This window comes from Jaculus jaculus, chromosome 6 (assembly GCF_020740685.1).
Source record: "Jaculus jaculus isolate mJacJac1 chromosome 6, mJacJac1.mat.Y.cur, whole genome shotgun sequence".
Taxonomy (NCBI): Eukaryota; Metazoa; Chordata; class Mammalia; order Rodentia; family Dipodidae; genus Jaculus; species Jaculus jaculus.
This window is the reverse complement of record NC_059107.1, coordinates 10664268-10688547: the sequence shown is the minus strand read 5'-3', so window position 1 is coordinate 10688547 and position 24280 is coordinate 10664268. Positions and strand designations below refer to the sequence as shown.

General features: G+C 49.3%; 1 protein-coding gene across 4 annotated transcripts in view; it reads left to right on the top strand.

Moving 5' to 3' along the window:
* Snap47 (synaptosome associated protein 47) overlaps window positions 1–18824 on the top strand; it is a 45944-nt gene extending 27120 nt beyond the window's left edge. For all 4 annotated transcript variants that reach the window (XM_004657448.2, XM_045152963.1, XM_045152965.1 and 1 more), the window contains exons 4-5: window positions 1258–1382; window positions 18305–18824. In XM_004657448.2, coding sequence (XP_004657505.2) covers window positions 1258–1382; window positions 18305–18451 — 272 coding nt within the window. In that variant the 3' untranslated portion in view covers window positions 18452–18824. The remainder of the gene's footprint in view (window positions 1–1257; window positions 1383–18304) is intronic.
* The last annotated feature ends 5456 nt before the right edge of the window (window positions 18825–24280 follow it).

The window sequence follows — 24280 nt, the reverse complement described above, 5'->3', positions numbered from 1 at the left end:
GCGCCTTAACCACTGAACCATCTCTCCAGCCCCTCCCCCCTCCAGATTTCTTTTAAAGAATGGAGCAGGAAAACAGCCACCCCAGGGATGAGGTCCATGATAGACATGAGATCAAGAGCACCCTCCTGGGTGCCCGCACTTTCCCACTCTGCTACCCTGTGCTGCGTGCCTGACCTCATCCACCCGCCTTCCTCCCAGGGTACAGCCAGCTCTCAGCTAGTCCTGCCACTCTCTAGAAGGACTGCTGCCTTGTTAGAAGAGGAAACAAGACGGAAGGGGATTTTGTGTGCATGCTGGGGTGCCATTTGGTGAGTCCAGTGAGGGCTCGCTCCCCTAGCTGTGCCTCCTCTGCTGTTTTCTGGTGGTTGGAGTGGCCTCCAGGCTGTTGTGCCTGGTCTGGCTGAGGGAGGTGTGGAGGCTCTCTGTTTCCTCCCAACCCAGTTGATGTACTTGGCTGCAGCTCCCTATCTGTGGTTGCTTGTATTGTGGAGAACGAAGATCAGACTTGAGTTGCAGCCCTTATCTGGGTCATAGAGTGCTGGGGCGGTGGTGGGAGCTGCTGTCTGAATCAAGAGCAGGTGGCACCCTATGGCAGCCTCCAGGAGCCACAGTACGCAGAGCTGACTGCAGCTTTCAGACCAGCTGCCTTGTTCTGGGTGGGGAGCCAAGGCGCATGGGCAGCCTTTGGCCACCAAGAGCCACAGAAATCCCCCCTCAACTCGAGCCCTGTCTGACTACCGGGTTACAGGGTGGGCAGCTCTGGCTCCCCTCACCTTCAGCTCCGCGCCTGCGTGCAGCCCGCTTGGCTTGGAAGGCTGGCCATTTCCTGTGTTCTCTGGAACCACAGTGTTCTGTGGAATAGCTCAGCTGTCCCCACAGCTTCCTGGTGATGTGTTTTATGTACATTTAACCAGGGTTCAACAGTTCTTGTGTTTTAGATTCCACATCTTTAGTCTTTTATCCAAAAAAAAAAAATTGAACACTTATGGACAAAGGGTCTTTCTTTAGAGAGATAGAGAATTAGTCCTAGATGCTTACAGTATTGCAAACTCCATAGTGTGGATCCAGTGTGTCCTTAGGATGGGCGTTCAACTTAGCAAAGGCCCATGGACAGAGACTCGTGCAGACCCACGGATACACCCCACAAGGCCAAAGCCCTGTGGCTGTCTTAAATGCCCCTCTGTGAGATGCTGAACGTTTGTGTGTGGTTTGTGCCTTCCGAAAGTTTTCACCACTGACCTCAGCTTTCCGTTCCAGCATCCGGGCTGATGGGCTGCACCGCGCACCGCAAGCTGCCCACAGGAGGCCAGGAGGGCGGGCTGCTGCAGCTACAGAGAAGCTGGCCGTTGCTCTCTGAGGGGGAAGCCCAGGAGCTGACGCAGGTAAAGGGTCCCCAGTGCCATGATAGGCCAGTTCGACATTCCTTTTCTTGCCACAGGTGCCTCCTCTCACTTCTGCCCAAATAAGGTCTCCATTTGATTGTGAAGCCTCTCACCAAAGGGAACTGCTTGCTCTCAGAGTTTGCTGTATGCCCTGTAGTTCAAGAAAAAATAAAAACAGGAGGGATGCTGCTTGTTACATAGAGTGCAGACCCACAGCATGCACACTGTTTGGCAGTGGCCCCAGTGACCTGCTTCCATTGCATGTGTGTATATGCATGTGTATGTACATGTGTGTGCTATATATGTGCTGTGCACATACTGTGTTTGTGTGCGTGAGCTGTCTGCCTGTATGTGCTCTTGCAGTGTGCATATGCTCTTTGTGGCTAGGTATATATTTAGTGCATGTTTGTGCTGCACAAGAGTGTGTAATCTGCACTGTGCACAAGTGTGTACTGCTGAAGGTGTGCTGACTCACTCACATCTCTTTCATGATCCACATTAGGTTCTGAGGAAAGCTCAACACATTTCCCTATTAAGTTGAAATTTATTCCATGTGAATACTTTTACCTTACTTTTTTCTAGTATTATTGGACAGTGTAGTATCTTGCTTCTTTGTCTAATAGTCTCAAAAGAAAAGAAAAGGAAAAAGAAGAGGTGAGAAGAAAAATGAAAAGAGAGGGAAGGGGAATAAATAAAAGCCTTGACAAGCCAGGAGGATAATGCAGTAGCAACATGGGTCCAAGCACAGCCTCAGCTGCATAGTGAGACCCTTTTAAAAAAAAAAAAAAAAATTGGGCTGGAGAGATGGCTCAGCAGTTAAGGCACTTGCCTGCAAACCCTAACAACCCAGGTTCAGTTCCTCAGTACCCACATAAAGCCAGATGCCCAAAGTAGCACATGCATCTGGAATTCGTTTACAGTGGCTAGAGGCTCTGGTGTGCCCATTCTCTCCCTCCCTCCCTCCCTCCCTCCCCCTCAATAAATAAATAAATAAAATATTTTTAATTTTTTTCATTTAACTACATAGTGATTTCCAGATTGTCCTGGGCTAGAACAAAACCCTACCTCAAAAATAAAATTATTGCTGGGCATGGTGGCGCACGCCTTTAATCCCAGCACTCGGGAGGCAGAGGTAGGAGGATCGCCGTGAGTTCAAGGCCACCCTGAGACTACAGAGTTAATTCCAGGTCAACCTAGACCAGAGTGAGACCCTACCTCCAAAACAAACAAACAAACAAACAGAAAAAATTATTTCTCTTTGAAAGTGCAAGAGAGAACATGAGTGAGGATGGGCACACTAGAACCTTCTGCAAATGAATTCCAGACACACGTGCCCCTTTGTGGGTCTGGTTTTTTTGTGGATACTGGGGAATCGAACTGGGCTGTAAGGCTTTGTAAGCAAGTGCCTTTAACCACTGAGCCATCTCTCCAGGCACCTTTTTTTTTCTTCTTTAAAAAGTTTTATTAGTTATGTACACAGTGTATACAGTGAAAGGTACCCTTTCTGAAAGAAAAAAAAAAGCATCCAAGTGTAGCTGTGCACACTTGTAATCCCAGCACTTGTGGAGGCTGAGGCAGGAGGATTGCCATAGGTTTGAGGCCAGCTAGGCCTACAGAGTGCCACCCTATCTACCCACCTTCCCCAAATAAGAACTGTAAAGATTAACCATAGTATCATTCTTTTTTTTTTTTTTTTTTTTTAAATGAAAGGTGAGTCAGGTGTGGTGGCGCACGCCTTTAAATCCCAGTATTCAGGAGGCAGAGGTAGGAGGATCACTGTGAGTTCGAGGCCAGCCTGAGATTACATAGTGAATTCCAGGTCAGCCTGAACTCGAGTGAGACCCTACCTTGAAAAAACAAAACAAATAAACAACAAAAAAAAAAAAGGTGAGTCCCTCATTCATGAAACGCTGAGTCAGTGCTCACACTTACCATTACCAGGACTGCAGCTGCGCTCTGGAATGTTGGAGCCTCTGCTCCACACCCCCATCTGTGGGAGTCATGGACAGATCCAGAGCTCTGTCAGACACAGACTCTGTTTGGGGAATATGTCTCAAGGGGGGCACTACCCACTCCCTTTTGGAGGTGAACATAAACAGTTGTTCTGTTAAACTTATTTTTAAACAAATTCTCAGTTTATGTAGCCACATAAGCACAAATATCTTTGAGCTCAGAAATACCTCTTTTAGAGAAATAAAACATTCGTCCCTCCTGTGTGTATGTGTGTTTGTGCATGCATGTGTGTACGGCAGGTGTGTGTGCGTGAAGCACACGTCACAGCGGTGTGCGGTGAGAGGACCCCGGGAGTTAGTCCTTGCCGTCCAGCTTGCTTTGAGACAGGGTCCCTCGTCTGCCGTTGTGCACACCACACTAGCTGGCCCACAAGCTATGGGATTCCCCTTATTCACCTCCCATTGTTACAGGAGCATTGGGGTTATAAACATGTTATTACTTGCATCTGTCCTTTCATAGGTTCTGGGAATTCACACATTGGTTGCCAAGCTTGTGCAGCAAGACCTTTAACTGCTGACACATCTCCCCAGGTTCTTCTGTGTCATATTTTAAACATGTGCCCTTATCCCTTCTTCCTCCTCATCTGATGATTGATTATCATAAGCACGTCACAGACACACTGATTGCCAGCTGTGACCAGCACATTCTGCAGGTCACTAGTTACAGACTTCAGAGCCTCCTCTAATGATCTTGCTTGTTTGGGGTTTTTGAGAAACTAGTGTGTTAAGGCCCATATATCTGGGTTTTCCCTGTAGCATCCCCCAAGGACTTACTTAGAAAAGTGTATGGGCCTTAGGAGGGTGGGTCTGAGGGTGCCTCATGACCACCCCTATGTTGTTGTTAGGGCAAGAACTTCACTTGCTAATTGTGATTATGGTTGTGTAGCTTGGGAGGCCCTTCCTGTTTCTGAACATCTAATCTCTACCAGCCTGAACCATAGGCCTACCCTTTCCTCCAAAGCTGGGGACAAAATGGAAGAAATGTCAGAATGAGCCCTTGGGTGTCCTTTGCTAGGCACACTTGGCACATGTGTAGGGGCCGTGGTGTTGGGATGCTGAGGTCAGTGGAACCTGCAAAGAGTCTATGACCATAGTCTGGACCTGAGAGGAGCCACCAGGACCCAGGGAGCAGGCAGGAAAGGGCTGTGTACTGGGCAGGATAGCTATCCTCCCATGAAATGGTCTGTTCAAGGTAAAACACATGTTTCATATTTAGGAAAAAAATGTTAGCTATACAGTTGAAGCTCAGGCTTAAGTAGGAATGAGTTAAATTCTGGGGAAAACAAAAATGCAAGAAATCCTCCTCCATCCAGCTGTGGTTTGAGTTGCAGATGCTATTAAAGCCGTTATGTTAAGATGTGTCTTGGTGATTTAAATTGCAGTTGGGGGTTCTGGAGGAGGTGGCCAGAGATGGGAATGGGCTGAGCGGGTACGTGGTCTGTGGCCACTGTCTGCCACGTCACTGCGGCTAAGGGAGGAAGATCCCAGGAGGCAATGAGGAGCCAGTCCCCTGGTGGGTTTGGCAGAGCCTCAACTAGACTAGCCTAGTGTCTGTTCTTCAGAACTGCGGCTGCCATTAGTTATAGGATCATCCATGGATGCCATGGGGTTGTCGGTGCAGGATTTGCTGATAATAAAACAAGGCATGGTGATTGCTACTCCAAAGCAGGGTGTGTCAGGTCCATCTCTCCTCTGTGTCCTGTCCTGGGCTGAGAAGTTCCTCATTCCACTTTGCCTTTGACTGGGAAGCCAAAGACAGTCAGGTCCAGTGGGTCGTGGGCAGAAGAATGCAGCAGGTCCTAGTAACAGGCTACAGCCCACTCCTGTGTGCAGGAATCGTGGGGATGGTACAGAGTGGCTCAGTATACTGGGTGGCTGAGGTCCACAGCAAATGTGGGTTTTGTAGTCCTGATGTTTGCATCTTTGGAATCCCTGCATGCTCCTCTAATTCCAGCTCCACTTGTACTGGAAAAAATTTGAAGGCTCATGACAGACAGGTTTTGGGACTATCTTTAAAACCTTCAGCCCCTGTGTGGTGGTTTGATTCAGGTATCCCCCATAAACTTAGGTGTTCGGAATGCTAGGTTCCCAGCTGATGGAGATTTGGGAATTAATGCCTGCTGGAGGCAGTGTATTGTTGGGGGTGGGCTTTTGGGTGTTACAGCCAGTTTCCCCATGCCAGTATTTGGCACACTCTCCTGTTGCTATTGTCTAGCTTATGTTGACCAGGGGGTGATGTCCACCCTCTGCTAATGCCACTGTTTTCCCTGCCACCATGGAGCTTCCCCTTGAGTGTGTAAGCCAAAATAAACCTTACCCCCATACCCCATAAGCTGCTCTTGGTCAGGTGATTTCTGCCAGCAGTGTGAACCTGACTGCAACACCCTGTCTCTGCATTTTGTTTTTGAGAAACCATAGAGCATGTTTTGTCATCTTTAGTCTCTCCCTGTCCCATTCTCCTGGTACCCTGGGTTTAAACCTACCTCAGGCCATCTGTACCCCATTCAGAATGTAAGGACCAAATGTATTGCTGACCCTGACTCCCACATGCACAAGTGCATAGAGAGACCCCAGGCCTGTTTATCTTATGGTGGCATGAACCATGAGGTGTCCACACATGTGCTGTGCAGGTTCCCATTACTGGGCAGGACGACCAGACTGCTCAGCCACCCAGGGTCAGGGGAGGGTCCCGCCAGGAGGACCTACCCACCAGGCAGGCGAGGAGTTGAAGTTCTGTCTTCTGAGCAGTTAGCAGTCAGGGAAGATGCTGTGCATATAGCTTGGGAAACAAGATTTTTGCTTTCTGGCCTCAGGTGTCTTCACACTTACTGGCATTTTCCTCTGGATGCCATCCATTCTGTCCTTCAGTAAGGGTGACAGCCAGTTCACTGGTTTCTAGAGGGTGGAGGGTTTACAATGCTGTTTTTATTTGCAGCTTTGATTCCAGTCCAGATTTTAGCACTGGCCTAAGCAGTGTTTCCCAGGCGAAGGTTGAGCCTTCTCATCCCCAAATCCAACTCCTTTTGAGCACCACAGTGTGATGCCACTGTGGACCGCTGAACAGTGGACCTCATGGATGGATTGTAGGCAGTACACTGGCACACTACAAATGCTATACAAAACCACCGTCCAGCTCTGTGCCTGAGATACGTGTGAAACAGAAATGAATTTTGTGTTTAGACTCAGGTTCCATCTCCAGATAACCTCATATATTCCAATACTCCAAAATCTGAAACACTTCTAGAAGTCTTCTCAGTTCAGATACGGAGCGCCCAGCCTGGGAGCTTCCTGAGAATTGTCCCAGTGCTCAGACAGTGTTGCCCGTGCGCTCTGGGAATGGAGCCTCACACTCAGGGCCTTCTCACTTCAGGGTGAGTGCTACCAGCCTGAGGCTTTTCACAGCCCCTTGAGCTTGACCGTTCCTTAGGATGAGTCATAGGCTTCAGGAAGGCAATATTCTAACAGCATTTTAATACAAAGGCTGCAGATAAGAGTATCCAAAAGAAGAAACACAGAACTAGGTTAGAGAGGGTCCCAAATATAGTTTCCTGACTTCCCATAGAATCAGTATGTCACCCTCTGGCACATTGATGCCACCAACCAGAAAACACCACTGAGTCCTGTTTTAAGTTTGTCACCTACTTTTTCTTGTTTATTTGTGTGTTATGTGTGCATGCTTGCTGTGGTGTGCATGTGGAGGTCAGAGGACAGCCTCGGAGTGTTTTTTTCTCTCTTTGCACCCTTTTTGAAGCAGGGCCTTTTTTGCCACTCACCATATGCATGTGGGGATTTTAGGCGTGTGCATCACACTGCATCTAACGTCATGTGGATGCTAAAGACTGAACTTGGGCAGGCAGGCTTACAACAAGAGTCTTTAACTGCTGGGTCATCTCCCAGCCCCAGTGGGGTCCACTAGTCTATATTGGGATTTCATTACAGAATGTGATTTTTGAGTTGTCAGACTCAGACCCAAACCGAATACCTAGTTCCCTTCTTCTGGGAGATCAGGCTGGGATCAGGTGGCAAAATGGCCAGTCTTTCCAGTGTGTATAGGACCCATCAACTCCAGTGTGGTCTTGAGTCTCCAAGGTAACAAAGACGTTCCCATTACTTGAAAAGACTCAAAGAGTTGGATTTTACCAGGGACAGAGGCTAGTCCAATTCTTCCTTTTTTTTTTTGTTTTGTTTTGTTTTTCGAGGTAGAGTCTCACTGGCTGACCTGGAATTCACTATGTAGTCTCAGGGTGGCCTCAAACTCAAGGTGATCCTCCTACCTCCGCCTCTTGAGTGCTGGGATTAAAGACGTGCGCCACCACACCCGGTTTGCCAGTCAAATTCTTTGTGTTTTATGAGACATGGTCTCACTCTTTGACCCAGTTTAGCCTAGAACCTGTTGTGGTCAATCATCTTGCATCAGCCACTCAGAAATTACAGGTGTGCACCACTACACCTGGCTTTCAGATTCTTTCTAAGTGCACATGTTTCAAATTCTGATGCTTGCTTTTTCTGGTTCCAGTTTGTGTGCTGGGCGGCTTGGTGGCCTTGTCTGCATGGTGTGCTGCTTTTGCTGTCCACAGAGCCCACTCAAGGCCAAGGGTCTGAAGCCTCAGCCCTGTGTTCTGAGGGTTCTGTAGTCTTAACTTTATGTTGAGGTTCTTAATCCATCTTGAGTTTTTGGATTTTTTGTTTGTTTGTTTGTTTGGTTGGTTGGTTTTATTTTGTTTTGCTTTTTGAGGTAGGGTCTTGCTGTAGCCCAGGTTGACCTGGAATTCACTATGTAGTCTCAGGGTGGCCTTGAATTCATGGCGATCCTCCTACCTTTGCCTCCAAGTGTTGGGATTAAAGGCATGCGCCACCATGCCAGGCTAATTTTGAGTTCTCTATTTTTTTTAATTCTTTATTTTTTTTTCTTTATTTGAGAGGGACAAACAGACAGAGAGAGAAAGAGGCGCCACCATGTGGATGTGGCTTACATGGGTGGGTCCTGGGGAATTGAGCCTCGAACGCAAGTGCTTAACTGCTAAGCCATCTCTCCAGCCCCAAGTTCATTTTTTTATAGGAAGTGAGGTAGGTGTCCAACTTTGCTTTGTCATATGCCCATCCACTTGTTGCATTGTTTGGAGGAGTCTTGATCCTCTATCAAAGTCTGTGAGTCATAGAGACACGTGGGGATGTTTCTGACTTTTGCTCTGTTCTCTTGGTCCATTGTCCAGGTGTTGGTTACTATAGTGCCAAAGTAAGCTTTAAAACTCGGAAGCATACTACTGGTGGGTTTTGTTTGTTTGTTTTTGTTTTTTGTGGGGGGGTTTCGAGGTAGGGTCTCACTCTAGCCCAGGCTGACCTGGAATTCACTATGTAGTCTCAGGGTGGCCTTGAACTCATGGCAATCCTCTGACCTCTGCCTCCTGAGTGCTGGGATTAAAGGCGTGCGCCACCACATCTTTTTTTTTTTTTTTTTAGATAGAATCTCATGTAACGCAGGCTGGCCTCAAACTCAAAATGTAGAGCAGGTTAGCCTTAACCTCCTAATCTTCCTGGTGCAGCCTCCCAAGTTCCATCATGCCTAGCTTCTTACCTATTTTTAAGTTGTTCTGTCTGTTCCAGCTCCCTTATAGTTCCATAGGAATTTCAGGGCCAGCCTTTCTATTTCTGTTTGGAAAGTGGAGGCAGCAGTTGGACAGTTGTCACACTGATTCAGGTCACCGTGGGAGGGCTCTTCTTGCTCACCAGCCTGCAGCCTTTGTGACACCAGCACCCAGGATATATTTCTTTTTGTTTCTGTCTCTGACTTCTTTTTGCAATATTTTATTTCCAGTGCACAGACCTGTTACTTCCTTAGGTAGACTGCTGCTGGTTTCTTCTTTGGAATGTTATTGTAAGTGTGTTTTCTCAACCTCCTTGTCCAATTATTTGTTGTCATTACCTCACAACAGCAGGTTATAAGGGTTGGAGAGATGGCTCAGTCAGTAAAGCGCTTGCGGCACAAGCCTGAGGGCCCGAGTTCAGATCCACAGAACCCATGCAAAAGCCGGGCATGGGCATGGCGATGTGTGTCTGTGATCCCAGCATTTGGGTGGCAAAGACTGGTGGATCCTCAGAGTAAGTTGACTAGCAAGATGAGCTTCAACAGTAAGATATAAGGTGAACAGCACTTGAGGAAGCCACTCAACATTGGCCTTTAGCCTCCAAACAGGTGTACACATGTGCATGCACACACATGCACCTACATATGTATGAACACATACATACATGCACACCACACATACATGTGCAAGGCAATAAGCTAACTGCTTGTCTCGTTGACCTTCTGACTGCCGAGTTCATTGGCCATTCTGACCACCAGTCAGATGACAGCACCTGCTCAGGCAGCCATTTCGTTGCTTCCTGCCACACTTGATTCTTTCCTCTTTGACTCCACTCGTCCACCCTCTGGGATGCAGGGCCATGTTGCAGTAGGAAGTAGTCTTGCCCCTGACCTGGCCCTAGGGAAAGCTCGCAGCCTCCTTAGCCTCATGCTTCCCACAAGCACTCTTCATTCAGCGCCTGAAGAAGGCCTGCTGTTCCTAGTTTCCGAGTGTCTGTCGCTGCCGACCCTGCGCCAGTGGAGACAACCCTGTGGCTTTTCCGCCCGTGCTCCTAATGTAGTGAATCATCGATTTCCTCACATCAAGCCCTTGCACTCCAGGATCTGTTCCCATATGGATTCGGTTTGCCTCCTATGTTGTTTTCGTTTTCATTCGTCTCAAAGAATTTACTAATTTCCTTCCATTGGCTGTTGAAGAGCATGCTGCTTAATTTCCACATATTTGTGAATGTTACGGATTTCCGCATTTCTAGTTTGATCCCGCTGTGGTCAGAGACGATAGCGCCTGCCATTTCACTCTCTGTAAGTTTACTTGAGACTGGGTCACTGGCAGATTCTGCAGAATGTTCACTGGAATATGGTGTGCTCTGTTTCACGCCCAGCATCCTGGGACTTTCTGAAGTGGATCGTCTTTGCATACTGGCCTGCAGCCCCTAGGTAGCTTCAGAATGGGGCTGGTCAGTGACGGATCAGGGCATGATCAGAAGGTGGGGTCTCTGGGAAAGCAAGAGGGACTGAAAGTTGAGTGGAGCACCAATGGCCAGTGGTCTCGTCAGCTATGCCTACATAATGAAGACTCTATACAATCCCTAAGGGACATACTCAGATAGCCGAACACATGCAGGTTTTGGCAGGCAGTGCCTAGGACTGGCCTAGAAGCCCTTCCTCCACGTGGCCCCCAGTATCTTCATCTGCGTTCTATAGTCTTCTTGTGATGAGCCAGTCAGTGCAAGTTAGTGGTTTCCCCAAGTTCTGTGAAGCACTTGAACAAACCATTACAATACACAGAAGGAGTGTGGGAACCCTGATTTTTATCTCACCGCCATCACGAGAGGTGACAGCTAGACTTACATCTGACACTGAACTGGAGGCATCTTGGAGATTGGGCCCCAACCTAGTGGTGTGATGCTGTCTCCACGCAGGCTGCCAGAGCTGAACTGAACTGGAGGACACCCCACTGGTGTCACCACTGCAGAGCGGATTGCTTGCTGGTGGGGAGAAGTCCACTGTTCCCCATGTCTTGGGTGTGGTGTTGCTTATAGTTTAAGTCCTCTGTTTCCTTAGTGACCTTCTGTCCAGATATCCTGTTCATTATTGACCTCCTTTAATTGACTTTTCAAAATAGTAAGCATGAGGTAGTTTTTGGTTTCAGCTGGGAGGTGGGTCTTAGGTTTTGATACAGTTGAATCATGTTAAATGGCCCATTTGTCCCTCTGTCTGTCTGTCTGCCTGCCAGTCTGTTTCTCCTACGGGCAGCTTGAAAGTGGCACATGCTGGCAGTGAGGGATGCAGTTGCTGCTCCCTAGCCACATGGCTCATTGCCACTACATGAGGCTTGCTACAATCCCTTTGTCACATGAGCTGGTCCTGCCTGGAGGTTTTGATGAGAACAAAGAGGATGAGCCCTGTCAGGCTCTGGCCACTGCGGGAAGCCATGTGTTAGTACATCTTCCCCATTTCTCGGTTGGAGGGGAACACTGAGGAAATGAGAGGAGCCTCCACATGACTCCATTTCTGTGCATCACATGTGCTTTTGTGAGGATCTGTGTTCTGGTCACATACTTGCCTTGCTCCATGGGCACTTTTTATTCAGGTATGATGCCAGAGAGGTGTAAATATCTCTCATGTGGCCTGTGTTGTCCAGCACCCTTTCTCGGTTTGGCTTTCAAGTGAGAACAGCCATTTGTCACTGGTAGCCAGCTGCCAGGTGTAGCTCAAGGCCCACAGATCCCTGAAGACCTGAGCTCAGCCACTCTGCTGCCTCTAAGTCCCCCCAGAAGTGGCACAGGCAGACCCAGGCGCCACAGCATGGGGGTCCAGGGGAGGGGAGCCTCGCGCCTGCCCTTCTGCCAGCCCCAGACCACCGGGAGCCCCAGGAATGCAGCCACTGGGACCTGAGACTGGGGTGGTCTGTGAGCACTGTATGTAACGGATCGCAGCAGAGCATGTTCCACAGACCCTGGGGCTTCGCTGTGGCGAAAGCCAACTTTCCTCTCTCTACCTTCTCCACAGTATATTAATGGCCCGGCTGGAAGAACTATTCAGAATTGCAGACAGCTTGATTTATCCCAGCTCTGTTCTTAAATGGTTGCTAATTTCTCACTGCAAGAAAATTCACAGTTTCTGGGTGAGTCAGCGTAAGAACAGTTCGGGGCAGACAGCCTAGCTCACACTAGCTCACTGAGGTGTTCGTATTCATGCGGTCATACCCCAGGCTCTGGGGCTGGATGGCAGGGAAGGGAAGAACTTTTGTTCTTTTTTGATGTAGGGTCTCACTCTAGCCCAGGTGGACCTGGAATTCACTCCGTAGTCTCAGAACTCATGGTGATCCTCCTACCTCTGCCTCCCGAGTGCTGGGATTAAAGGTGTGCACCTCCACGCCCAGCAAGAACATCTTTTTTTAGAGTTGATGCAGAGATAGCAACTAATGGGGCCCAATGTGTTTGGGAGCACGGAGTGTATGTTCCTGTGCTGGCCTGTCGTGACAACATAGCCATATATTGTGCATCTGTGAGCGCAGTAGTGTGGCCACCACGTCCACGTTGCCTCAGTTAGCTATTGTTCCGTAACTTTTCCCCGTTTTTATGAGCAAAATTGAAATGGCAGGAAGGATAAACGGTCTCCATATTTGCTTTTCTGGGGTATCTGGCACGATGTTGCTCTCAGCCCAGATAGCGTTGGTGGCAGTTGTCCCAAGTCCAAACAGCTCTGTGTGGAATAGCTGTTGAGTACGATCAAGCTGCAGGTCCTGCTCCAGAGCAGCCTCCGGGACCCACGGGGCTGGCAAGGCCAGCAGAGCCCCACTCAAGGATCCCCTCCAAAAGCTCTTGAGGACCACAGCTGCTTGTCCCCTGGACTGCTTTGTTGCCTGAGCTCATGTGCCTACGTCTCCTCTTCCAGGCTAGTTCTTGCCTACTACCCAGTCTGTTCCCCACCACAGATGCTGAGAAGACCCGGCACTGCTTAAGGACAGTGGCACTTGCTGCTGACCACTGTGCAGGCACCCATAACTGTCCCCAGCAGAAGAGCCCTCCATATCTCTGTGGTCTCTTCCCCACACGCACGCACATACGCGCACACGTTTCTGTGTTGTGTCTATCCTGTGTGGGCTATACATTTCTTTCTCCTAAAACTCAAGGCAGGTCAGGTGATCTCTACCTGGGTAAACCTGCCTGGTGACTGAACTTGTCAGTGCAGCAGGGACCTGTAGGAGCATCCGTTTTGAGCCTAGTCTTGACTCATAGCCAGAGAGGGCTCATCAAGGGGCCCCTTGGTATTTCAGAGGCTGGCAGCAGTGTGTGCTGGTGACTAGACAGCTTGTCATCCTGGGCCACAGAGGGAACAACTGTTTTTAAGGTTTGGCTAGACTTCATGAGCTCCATTCTTTCCATCCCGTGTTATATGGAATGCACACAGTGCGATTTAATTACTTCAGTGCCTCTCCTAAAGAAAAAAAAAAAAAAAGGTTACCAGTATTCTGGATATGGGGGTGCTTGGAAGGGTAGCTCAGTAATTTTCTTTGTCTGCAGACCTAGTAGCTGTAAAGATGTCCTTTCAGTTTTGGCAGAATTAATTAATTCCAAGTACATTTTGGCAGGCAGGCCAAAGGACTTAGCAGGCTGTTTGGAATAAGTTCTATTTTTAAGACTTAAAAAATGGTGAGACTTTTTCCAAATCAAAAGTTGAATAGCAACCAGTCTTTATTGTGAGTGTTTATATAATAAAATGCTCAAACTTGCATAGGCAATCACTTGTTTGGGCCACAGATTAATTATATGTCAATATTCTTTTTTTGCAGCCAGGCATGGTGGTGCATGCCTTTCATCCTAACACTCAGGAGATAGGAGGATCACAGTGAGTTTGAGACCAGCCTAGAACTACAGAGTGAGTTCCAGGTCAGTTAAGACCCTGCCTCAAACAAACAAACAGAAAATATTCCTGCCAGGCATGGTGGCCCATACCTTTAGTATTAGGGAGGCAGAGGTAGGAGGATCGCAGTGAGTTTGAGGCCAGCCTGGACTAAAGTGAGATCCTACCTCAAAAATATTTTTTTTCTTTCTTTGCTCATTAGGCTAAAGCTATGGAATATACATAGTCTATTTATTTAGGCAGAATCTTTTGAACTGGACTTGAACTCATTATGCATCTATATGACCTTAAACTTCTGATCCTCCTGCCTGTACTTCCTGAGTGCTAGAATTACAGGCTTGTACCACCATGCCTGGTTTATGCAGTGCTAAAGGTCAAACCCAGGGCTTCCTGCATACTACCAGCCGAGCTACATCTCCAGCCCACATGTTCTTACTTTGCAACAGTCTTACTGTGCACAAGGAAGAAGTAGTTGGTTTAGCTTTTCGGAAAGATGGTATAGAGGCAGAAGATATTCGGAGTTGGTCGTGGAGGTGACCTATGGACAGGTGGTCCTGTGGCCCCTTGATCCTGTTTCTAGTGTTCATTTACTGGTTGAGACATTTGACAAGCCTGACATTCACACTGGCATATACATAGTTATACATAATCGTGACTCCTGTTGATTTCCTTTTGAGTTATATTTTGAATATGTTCATTTTTTTACTGCTCAGTATGTGAGCACTTGGAAATTCATAGTTGCTTATTTTGCTAGCCTTTCAGCTGGCAGCTTTCGAAGATGCTGCAGGCCATGAGAGCCAGTGTCAGTCCTGGAGCCCAGCAGCCCTGGGATGGGTCAGTACCCTCCTCCAGGCCCCGATGAATCCTTGTTCTGTTTTCAGGCACATGCTATTTCTTACAGTGTCCTGATGCCATGACTGAGTCATCACCCCCAGCATCCAGTGTCAGTGGATGGTTCTGTCTGTGCTGTGAGCTGGCTAGCCATGAATCCAGTGGACCCTCAGAGCTCAGGGCCAGAGCCCAGTCTTTCTGGACCTCCTGCATGAAAGTATTTGTTTAGGGCTAGAGACATGGTTTAGCAGTTAAGCACTTGCCTGTGAAGCCTAAGGACCGTGGTTTGAGGCTCTATTCCCCAAGACCCACATAAGCCACATACACAAGGTGGCACACGCATCTGGAGTTCATTTGCAGTGGCTGAAGGCCCTGCCATGCCCATTCTCTCTTCTATCTGCCTCTTTCTCTCTCTCTGTGTTGCTTTCAAATAAATAAATAAAAATTTTTTAAAAGCTTTAAAAAGTGTTTGTTTAAGGGCTGAGATAAGCTGTGTAAAGGCCATAAAGCCATGTTCTGGTGAATTGCTTGGGTCTCATGACTCTAGTTTTTGTTTAAACAGCCAGGGAATTAAAAATTGAAAAACAAAACTATATGTATACATGTATACATACATGTATGTATGTATCCTATATTCTTGGGTTTCATGAGAGCATATGGATGCAATGATAAAATGTGGCTCGCACTGGCCAAGTGCCCAGGGCCAGAGCATTATTTCGCATTGTTTGGGATTTTGGAGTGCTTCTCAGATATAATGAGATACCATAGGACAGGGCCTGAGTCTAAACACAAGATTCATTTGCTTTATGCACACCTTGTGCATTGATCTTAGACAATAGTTTTAATTCACTTGAATTTGGATTTTTTGTTTGTTTTATGTTGTTTTGTTTTTGTTATTTTGAGACAAGGTCTCATGGCTTCAGCTGCCCTCAAGCTCATTACATAGCTGAAGCTGGCCTTGTTCCTGACCAGCCTCCTGGGTGCTGAGATTACAGGCCTGCGCCACTGAGCTTAGTTATTGTACCTGCATTTTGGTTGTGACCTGTCCCTTGTGGAATGCCCCATGTTAGCACTCAGAAAGCTTCTGATTTTGGATTTCCATGACAGGGATGCCTGTAACAGGTCATGGGCAGCTGTCATTTTCTTTAACTTCTCTTCCTTCCTTCCTTCCTATGATTTTCTAGAACACAGACAAATGGATGTCTCCCCTAACGGGAGCAAGTGGCTAAGAGGTGGAAGGACCTGGAGCCCAACTGTCAGCTCGTGTGCAGAGAGGTCATGGCATAACATTTCCACTTAAGATGTCGTCATGTGTCCCTTAGCTCTGAGAAGTGCACTGTCAGCACACCACGGTGTGCTTACCTGAGCTGGGAGGGTTGATGTAATATTATGAATGCCATTAGGCAGTGCGTGACTGTAAACTCAAATCATGTTTCAGAATGATTGACGGGGACTTAGAGAAATACAGAAAAGCACCATCAGAGGCTGTGTGTGGTCTGACCATGGGAGGCTGGGGAGCCTTGTCAGAGGACATCAAGTGAGACAGGCAGGTGGCAAAGTCAAGATGACCTTCCTACCACGCCAGGTAAATGAGAAAGCCGTCATTGACTGGGTGAAGTGACCGGGAGGACCTGATCTACAGTGCTGGTGGGTGGGATTTATTTTTGTTGTTTACTCTGCTGTCTGGGCATCCGCCATGTGAAGTCATAGGCACAGGAGATGGAAAAGACCTACTGTATGAGGTCATCAGCCTGTCCCCAGGGCTTGCTGACCCCACAGTATACTTTCCAGAGCTCTGGCCAGCTTCTAAGTAATGACTCAACGGAGGGAGCGGGAAGACAGCTCTGGAGCTGCCGCCCACAGGCAGCACTGCTCTGTCTAATGATGGCCATCCCTGCACGTGGGAGCGGTATCCCACCTCTGTCCCAGGCAAAGTGTGCAGAGAGGTGCTGTGTGGTCAGATTCCCCCCCGTCACAGGCTGTAGGTATGGGTCAGGTGGGCTCCTCTGAGTGCCCCCCTCATAGTCCGCGGCAGTCTGCACGTAGTGTTGCATAGTGGCTCGCATGTGCTCTTGGAATGACTGTCCTGAGCTGCTGCTGCCTGCTTTGTTCCTTGTTGGTCATCTGCAGATGGGGTCGGCATCTCTGTCCTGGAGGGGTCTAGCCTGTGAGCAAGGCATCTTCATGATCTGCACCTGGGCACCTGGCATGTGACCCCAGGGTTGCTGGGAGTGCTGAGGTAGCAATGCAGCTGGTTGGATAGCTTTGACACGGCCCGCAGGACGTAGCTGGCCCATATGCCTTCAGTGGGGCTCAGCAAGTGGTCTCTGGGGACCCTTGAAGTCACTGCCCGGGCCATGGAGGGCCAGTAAGCTTGGCCACGGTCTCACCGTGAGTCGGGTTTCTCGATTCCTCTTTCCTGACCCCACGTGATCTGAAACTTTCCCTAGAAGAGGGCGTTCACAGTTATCACAAGTGGTTGTCATCGCTGTTTCTTTTAGTGAGTTTTCTTTTTTGCTGTCAGCTTGAGAATATTAACTTCTTACCCTGGCTTCATAAGCATGTAGTTAAAGTAACCACAGCATGATGAGTCTCCTCAGAATTGCAATAAAATGAAACTCCTTGAAGTATGACGTGAGTCACGACGTGGGTGGATGGAGAGCCAAGGGGAGTTGGGCCTCCCCATCCTGGCCTGCCTGTAGTTGCCTGCGTCACTCTCCACCATGGCCTGGGCCCCGCGCACACACCCGCTGTCCCTGGGCCTTAGTGCTCTCTGCCTCCCTCCGCCATTCAGTATGGCTTTTCTCGCATTTCTCCAGTGGGTGTGTAGTGCGGCTCCCACAGTCCATTAAATCGCAGGCATTTGACACTTAATGATGAAGACACGTTCTCACAGCAGTTTCACCAACATGAGCACCTCAGTGGCTTCCACAGACCCAGACAGCTGCACGAGCTGCTGCAGCATGATGAACACACTTTCACAGTAAACTCTGTCCTAAACTTGCAGCTACCACGTGTAGCCTAGTGAATCTCTAAGCCAGGAACCTTCACCTGTTGCCATTATTCAGGATTTCATTTGTATATGATTATACTACACTTATACAAGTGGCCACACAGTGGATCTATTCACAACAGCAACACCACACACACACACACACACACACGGCTGTGTCACGGCTGTGTGTGACCTGATATCACTAGGCAGTTGGGTTTTTTTTTTTAATCTCATGAAAGAAAGTCTTGCATGCACCACTGCTGACAAAGCATTGCTGTGTTTTGCTGGGTCATTGTGGGTGATGCCTCTAGCACAGTTCAGTCAGGTCAGGTTCAGGTGTGGCCGGCAGCAGGAGCTGACTAAAATGCTGACTTGACGTACGCAAGAATTCCAGTCTGTGAGATGCTCCGTCCAGGCTGTCTCCACAGGTTAAACGTAGCTGTTACCCAGATGTGATTGCATGTGCAACTGCTGGCAGGCAGCTGCATTCTGGGACTGCAGCGTTGCCCCCATGCTGAGGCCTGCGCTGTCATGCCAGGCTTCTGAAGCACTGTGAGAATAGTGGAGACAGTGCGTGTTTCTCAGGGTTTGTAGGACGGCCACCTCTATTGCTGTGTGTGCTTCTCCGCAGATCCTGAGCAAGCTGAAGGGACTGGCACTGGACACTGAGGCGGAGCTGGAACGGCAGGACGAGGCCCTGGACAACATCACCACGACTGTGGACCGCACAACCTTGACTGTGGACAAGCATAACTGGCGCATGAGAAAGTTGACATGAGCTCGAGCATGGCTCCTCTGGGTCTCCTGGTCCTTGGTGTCCTGGGAAGCTATTCTGGGTGCCCTGGCAGTCCAAGACCCTGCCTACGAGCCCACACCTCCCCAGGATGGGTTACCAAGGGACAGAGTCACCACATGCACAAGGTGTCTAGCCCACACTTCACATGTGGGCCAAACCTTGCCCAGTCAGGGGTGTCACCGCAGCATGACCTCCTTCCTGTCCGTGCTAAGACCCCAACGCAGTGTGGCATTGCATGGCCACAGCCCGAGCTGTGCAGTGTGAATCGCATCATGTTACCATCTCTTCTCCACTTTTGCAAAGCATTAAAGAAATGTGAGTGGGTGCTCAGTCCAATAAAGCTTGTCCACCCATATGCTGCCATGAGCTCCTCCCACTGGGACCACAGCCTCCACCACCCATGTGGTTCTCTAGATGAACAGAAGAAGCAGCATATATGTGTAGGTTATAAAAGAAGATTTATTGGAGTCGCTGGGTAGTTTAATAATGACCCTAGGAAAGCAGTAGAGGGAGGCAGAGAACCCAGAGGTTGCTCAGTCCGTGGAGCTGGGTGCCTCAGCAGTCACGGACCGGAGCCAGGAATCACTGGAGTCCGCATTGAAAGGCCAGAGGATCTGGAGGCCGCTGTCTGCGGAGGATGTGCAGCCACGCGCATTCGCCGGAAAGAAAGGGGCTGGCAGGCTCAGCATGCCTTCCCCCACCTCCCCACCAGGCCACCCATGTTTCGGACAGGATCTGTCCCCTTGCTGTGCCACATACGTCAGTTCTCTAGAAATGCCTCTGCAGACACACAGGTGCGCCTCACCATTCCTAAGCATCCAGTCCGGTCAAGGTCGATAGCCAAGACGAGCCATCACGCTGGCCTCACTCTCGCAAATGGCTGTTTTCCTTCCCTCCACGCACGCTGTGACTGGCTCGGAGTCCATTCCACCTCCCTGGCCTCACCTTGCACTTTTTACTTGGAGCAGAAAAACAGTACTAGTGTCCCAGTGACCTGCCCCAGACCATCTGGAAATGAGACAGTACTGATGCCAGAGCCTTCCCCAGATGTGTCTGCTGCTTCCCTCGTCTCGTGCGTTTAAGTGAGGCCGTACTGCCAGAGCACTGAGAGGGGAAAGGCAGGCTGGACCTCCACAAGCCCCTTCACAGCAAGCCACTGGGACCCACCCATAGATTGGTTTTTCTTGGGGGGGGGGTGGTGCTGTTTAGGTTGATTTTTTTTTTTTTTTTTTTGAGAGTCTCACTCTAGCCCACATTAGCCTTAGACTTGTGGCAACCCTTCTGCCTCAGTCTCCTAAATGCTGGCATTTCTGGTGTTTTCTATCATACCAGTCCCCTGGGGTGGGGATGCGTGTTGGCAGGGTCAGGTCAGGGTCGTGGGCACTTCCAGGTCCTCAAGCAGCCATCGGTCCTGTGTGCAGGGAGCCCTGGCACTCTTCCCCGTCATGTCTTTATGAAGCACCCAGTGCACTTCCAGGCTGTAGCTTCCCTCTCCCTGTGCACTGTGCAGTGTGGAGCACAGCAGCTCACTCCTGCCTCACTGGGTCTTGGCTGCCATTGCCTGGCCTCCCCCTGTCCGCCCTCTGTCTTCCCGTTCTCACGTTGCTGCCTACCCTCTAAGATGGAACATACAGCACTTTCTGTACCTGGCGCATTGCACATGGTCAGGTTGTGTCCATGTTGCTGCATAAGGCAGGATTTCATCCTTTTTCATGAATATGAGTTGTGTGTGTACGTGTCATGGTGTTTGTTTCTGGTGATGCTGGGGGTCAAACTCAGGGCCTTGCACATGTTAGGAAAGAGCTCCACCTCTGAGCTGCAGCCTCTGCTCTTGTTTCTGAAACGAAGTGTCACTGTGTAGCCCACACTTGCGATCTTCCTCTGAGTGCCAGCGTTCCAGGCCTGTGCCACCACATCCAGTGCCTGCCACATTGCTTTATCCATTCTTCCACGTGATGTCACTCCTGTGGAAGCTGGACAAGCTGATGTCAGAGGAAAAGTGGACCAGTAGTGGCCAGGGCCATTGGGAGAGGAGGGAAGCGAGATGGGGAGGATTAAAGTTAGAGGTAACTGCTGGTCAGTAGAGGGGCACGGTGTCTAACCTTTTGGCACTGTGACAGGATACTGTTGGCCTGTATTCATAGCCATCCTGGGCTGCAGTGGACTAGGTGAGCGAGTTGGGAACACTGGAAAACCGGAGAGGAGTGCTTGGGAAGAAGGCAATGCTCATCACCTGACCTAGCAGTCACGCAGTGCAGACTTTGCTGAGGCGCCGCGCTGCAGGAGCAGTTACTGTGCTTGTTAAAAGGGAAGCTGAGATCTGAGAGGGTGGACACCCTGGAAGCTATGGCTTCTGCAAGTGATTTCTTTTCTTGAGGCCTCACACCAACATTCATGTGCCCACTGACCACTGCAGGAAACTGACCCCTGTACAATGGTGGGATTCGTGTCGGCTGCAGGTTGAGGCAAGTGCCCCAGGCCACGGGCCAAAAGAGATGTCATCGCAGGCCTGGGGCTGTGGTGGCTCGCCACTGCAGGCCGAGTGACGTGCTGCTGGACCGACACTGGGGCCCCTGTTTCCTCTCAGGGTTGTAGCAGGTCTCCACATCCACGTCACTGCGAGCTCCTGCACCTTCTGAGAACTTGACCCGGCCACAGATCTGTTGGAAAGGGTCTTTCAGGTCCTGTCCTTTTAGACAGAAAAGGCCAGGGGACACTCATTCTTCCCTCCACAGGGCCTCTCTGGACACCGTGACCACAGCACAGTCTGGCCAGGGAATCTCAATGGGCCACTTGCTCTGTGAGCACCCTTCTGATGATGGCAGGGTAGAACTTCAGGAGTCCCCACATGGAGTTTGGCCCATGGGCTGCTGTTCCAGTGTGTGGTACTGGAGGGGTAACAAGGATACAAACACAGGGTGCTGAGGGCTACTGACTTCATGGGGGCTGTGTCTGGGACGCACAGGTAAAACAGCTCCAGGGGGCTTTCCGCTGGAGCACAGTCCTCAGGAGAAGGCTCTCGACGGTCACTGCAGTGAGGAGGTTTCAGGAGAGCCCCAGAACAACCCAGACTATTCCTCATCAGACAGGCCTAGCTGCAGCACTTAATTGTGATTTCATGGTGCATCTCATTCTGGGTCGACAACTGTAGCTCAGGCTGGCCTCAAACTCATCATCCTTCTCCCTCAGTTTCCCAACAAGCACCACCATCTGTGCTTTTACAAACAAGAGGAAGATACAAGCTATGGCAGATAGGTGCTAGGTCCCAAAGCTGCTGGGGGCTTCCTGGGAACCCCTTACTGCTGGTTCGTGAGATTCAGGCAACCCAGGAGGAGCTCGTGTACAGAGCAGAGGATGAAGACACTTGGCCTCTGGGGCTGAGTGCTCCCACCTGGCCAGTCAGCTCGGCCTCGCAGGACTCCTGGCAGGCTACACTGATGACCTGGGTGCCCTCAGGGAGAAGCTGTCTCCATAGCCAGGTTTGCAGACTAAAAGGCCACCAGGCAGGGCTCAGAACTTAAGAGATGGGGCAGAAGAAACGTCTGTCACAAGGGTCTTGGGAATACCACCAAACATGACAAATTCAAAGAGACCCTTGACATGACATCATGCGTGCTCAGAACCTGCACTTCACTGCCAGTGGTGCCAAATAGCCACCTGGCATCTGTCCACAAGCCCACTGATGATCCAGACTGGAGAAGCCAGCTTCACTGGCCTCCTACCACCTGAGAGAAACACGCCTTCCTAGGTGGCTTTTTTTTTTTTTCCTAATCTGTTCCTTTCTTTTCAAAAAATAAATATCATATATTTTGGCACAGAGAATATGGATATGCTAGGGCCTTCTGTGGCTGCAGATGAACTCTAGATGCACACACCATTCTGTGCATCTGCCTTTACATGAGTACTGGGGAATCAACCACAGGCCAACAGGCTTTGCAAGCAAGTGCCTTTAACCGCTGAACCATCTCCCCAGCCTCAGTTCCTTTCTTGTGGCTACAACAAAAAACTTAACAGAAAGCAACTTAAGCAAGAGGGGTTCACTTTGGGTTTTTTAAAAAATTTTTGGTTTATTCTTATTTATTTGAAAGTGACACAGAGAGAGAGAACGGGTGCACCAGGGCCTCCAGCCACTGCAAACGAACTCCAGATGCATGCGCCCCCTTGTGCATCTGGCTAACGTGGGTCCTGGGGAATCGAGCCTCAAACCGGGGTCCTTGGGCTTCACAGACAAGTGCTTAACCGCTAGGCCATCTCTCCAGCCCCCCTTTTTAATCACTTTTTAAAAAATCTTTTTATCACTTTGATTTATACGTCAAGGTAATATAATCTATCACGAAGGGCGAAGGCATGGTAGCTGGAGCATAAGCAACTAATCGTATTTTCTCTACAGTCAGGAGACAGGTGAACGCTGGTGCTCGGCTTCCTTTCTCCTTTTTATGCAGCCCAGGACCCCAGCTCATAGAATAGTGCCACACAGTTAGGTGGCTGTTCCCCACCTTAATCAGATTTAGAAATTCCCTCACAGAGATGCCCAAAGATTTGTTTTCGTGGTGATTTTAAATCCCATCAAGCTGACCACATTAACTGTCACAGCTCCACCCCTTGTAAACCTGACATCCAAACACATCTCTTAAATGATAACATAGGTCCCTGCCCATCTCATAAAATGCATGCAGTCCAGCTTCAAAAGTTTTCATTAATTTTGATAATCCCAGTGCTGTTCAAAGTCTTCTGATTCTGAAAGCAATTGCTTAACTGAGATCTGTAAAATTAATAAACACATTACATACTTCCAACAGACAATGGTGCAGTCTAAGCATTCTTATCCCAAAAACAAGAGGAATGCAGGTGAAGCCAGGGAAGGTCTGACCAAAGCAAGACCGAAGCCCAACATAAGAAACACCAAGTCCTGTAGCTCTGTGTCCAGTATCTGGGGCTCATGATGGAATCATCTGGGCTCCAAAGGACTCAGGGAGTCCTGCCCCTCCAGCTCTGCCTTCTGCCGCACACACCACCTCTCTCTTGGACCAGCTCCAGTCTGCGCCTGTAGCTTTCCTCAGCAGACATCCCTCAGATCCTGCATCTCCAACATCCCAGGGTCTCCATTGTAAGTGGGCATCACCTTCACCGCTTCTTGCGGTGGCTTTCTTGCAGAGACACACACTGCCTGGCTTCCGAGGTTCTCTGAAACCATGCTGCTAGGCTCCTCTCAGCCTTGCATCTTTTGTGCCTCCAAAACTGTATGGCCAGTGCTGCAAGATTTACTGCCAACTTGGAATGGTGTCTGGCTGCCTTGGACCACAGATACATCAAGTTTCAATGACCTTGGGGGGGAACCCTTCCCTAGGCAGCTATTTTTGAGCAAGGCTCCCCATCCGTGGCCTTCTCAGTTCAGGCTATATCCTTTGAAGTGGGAGTGGCATTTCACGCCACAGCTCTTCCCTCATGGCCCCTTTCCTGTTGCTGAGCTCTCACAATTACGCCTGTTTACCCACCTTCTTGTCAAACCTGCAAGCTTCCTCAATAAACCACACATTTTCATATCTTTCAGCCCCACTTGTTGCTCTTTTTCACTGTGGACCTGGATAAGAGAAGTGAACAGTAATCATTCCACAGCTGCTTTGAGATGTTCTCCACCAAACACTCTAATAGACTGTTGCGGGCTGGGGACACAGCTGAGTGCTGCTGCTTATAAAGCCCAAACAAATAAATAAAAGTCTATTGCTTTTGAATTCAGCTTCATTCAAGTTTCCTGAACACGGTGGACTGCAGGCAGATTCTTTGCCAAAACAACAGGAATGGCCAATAGCC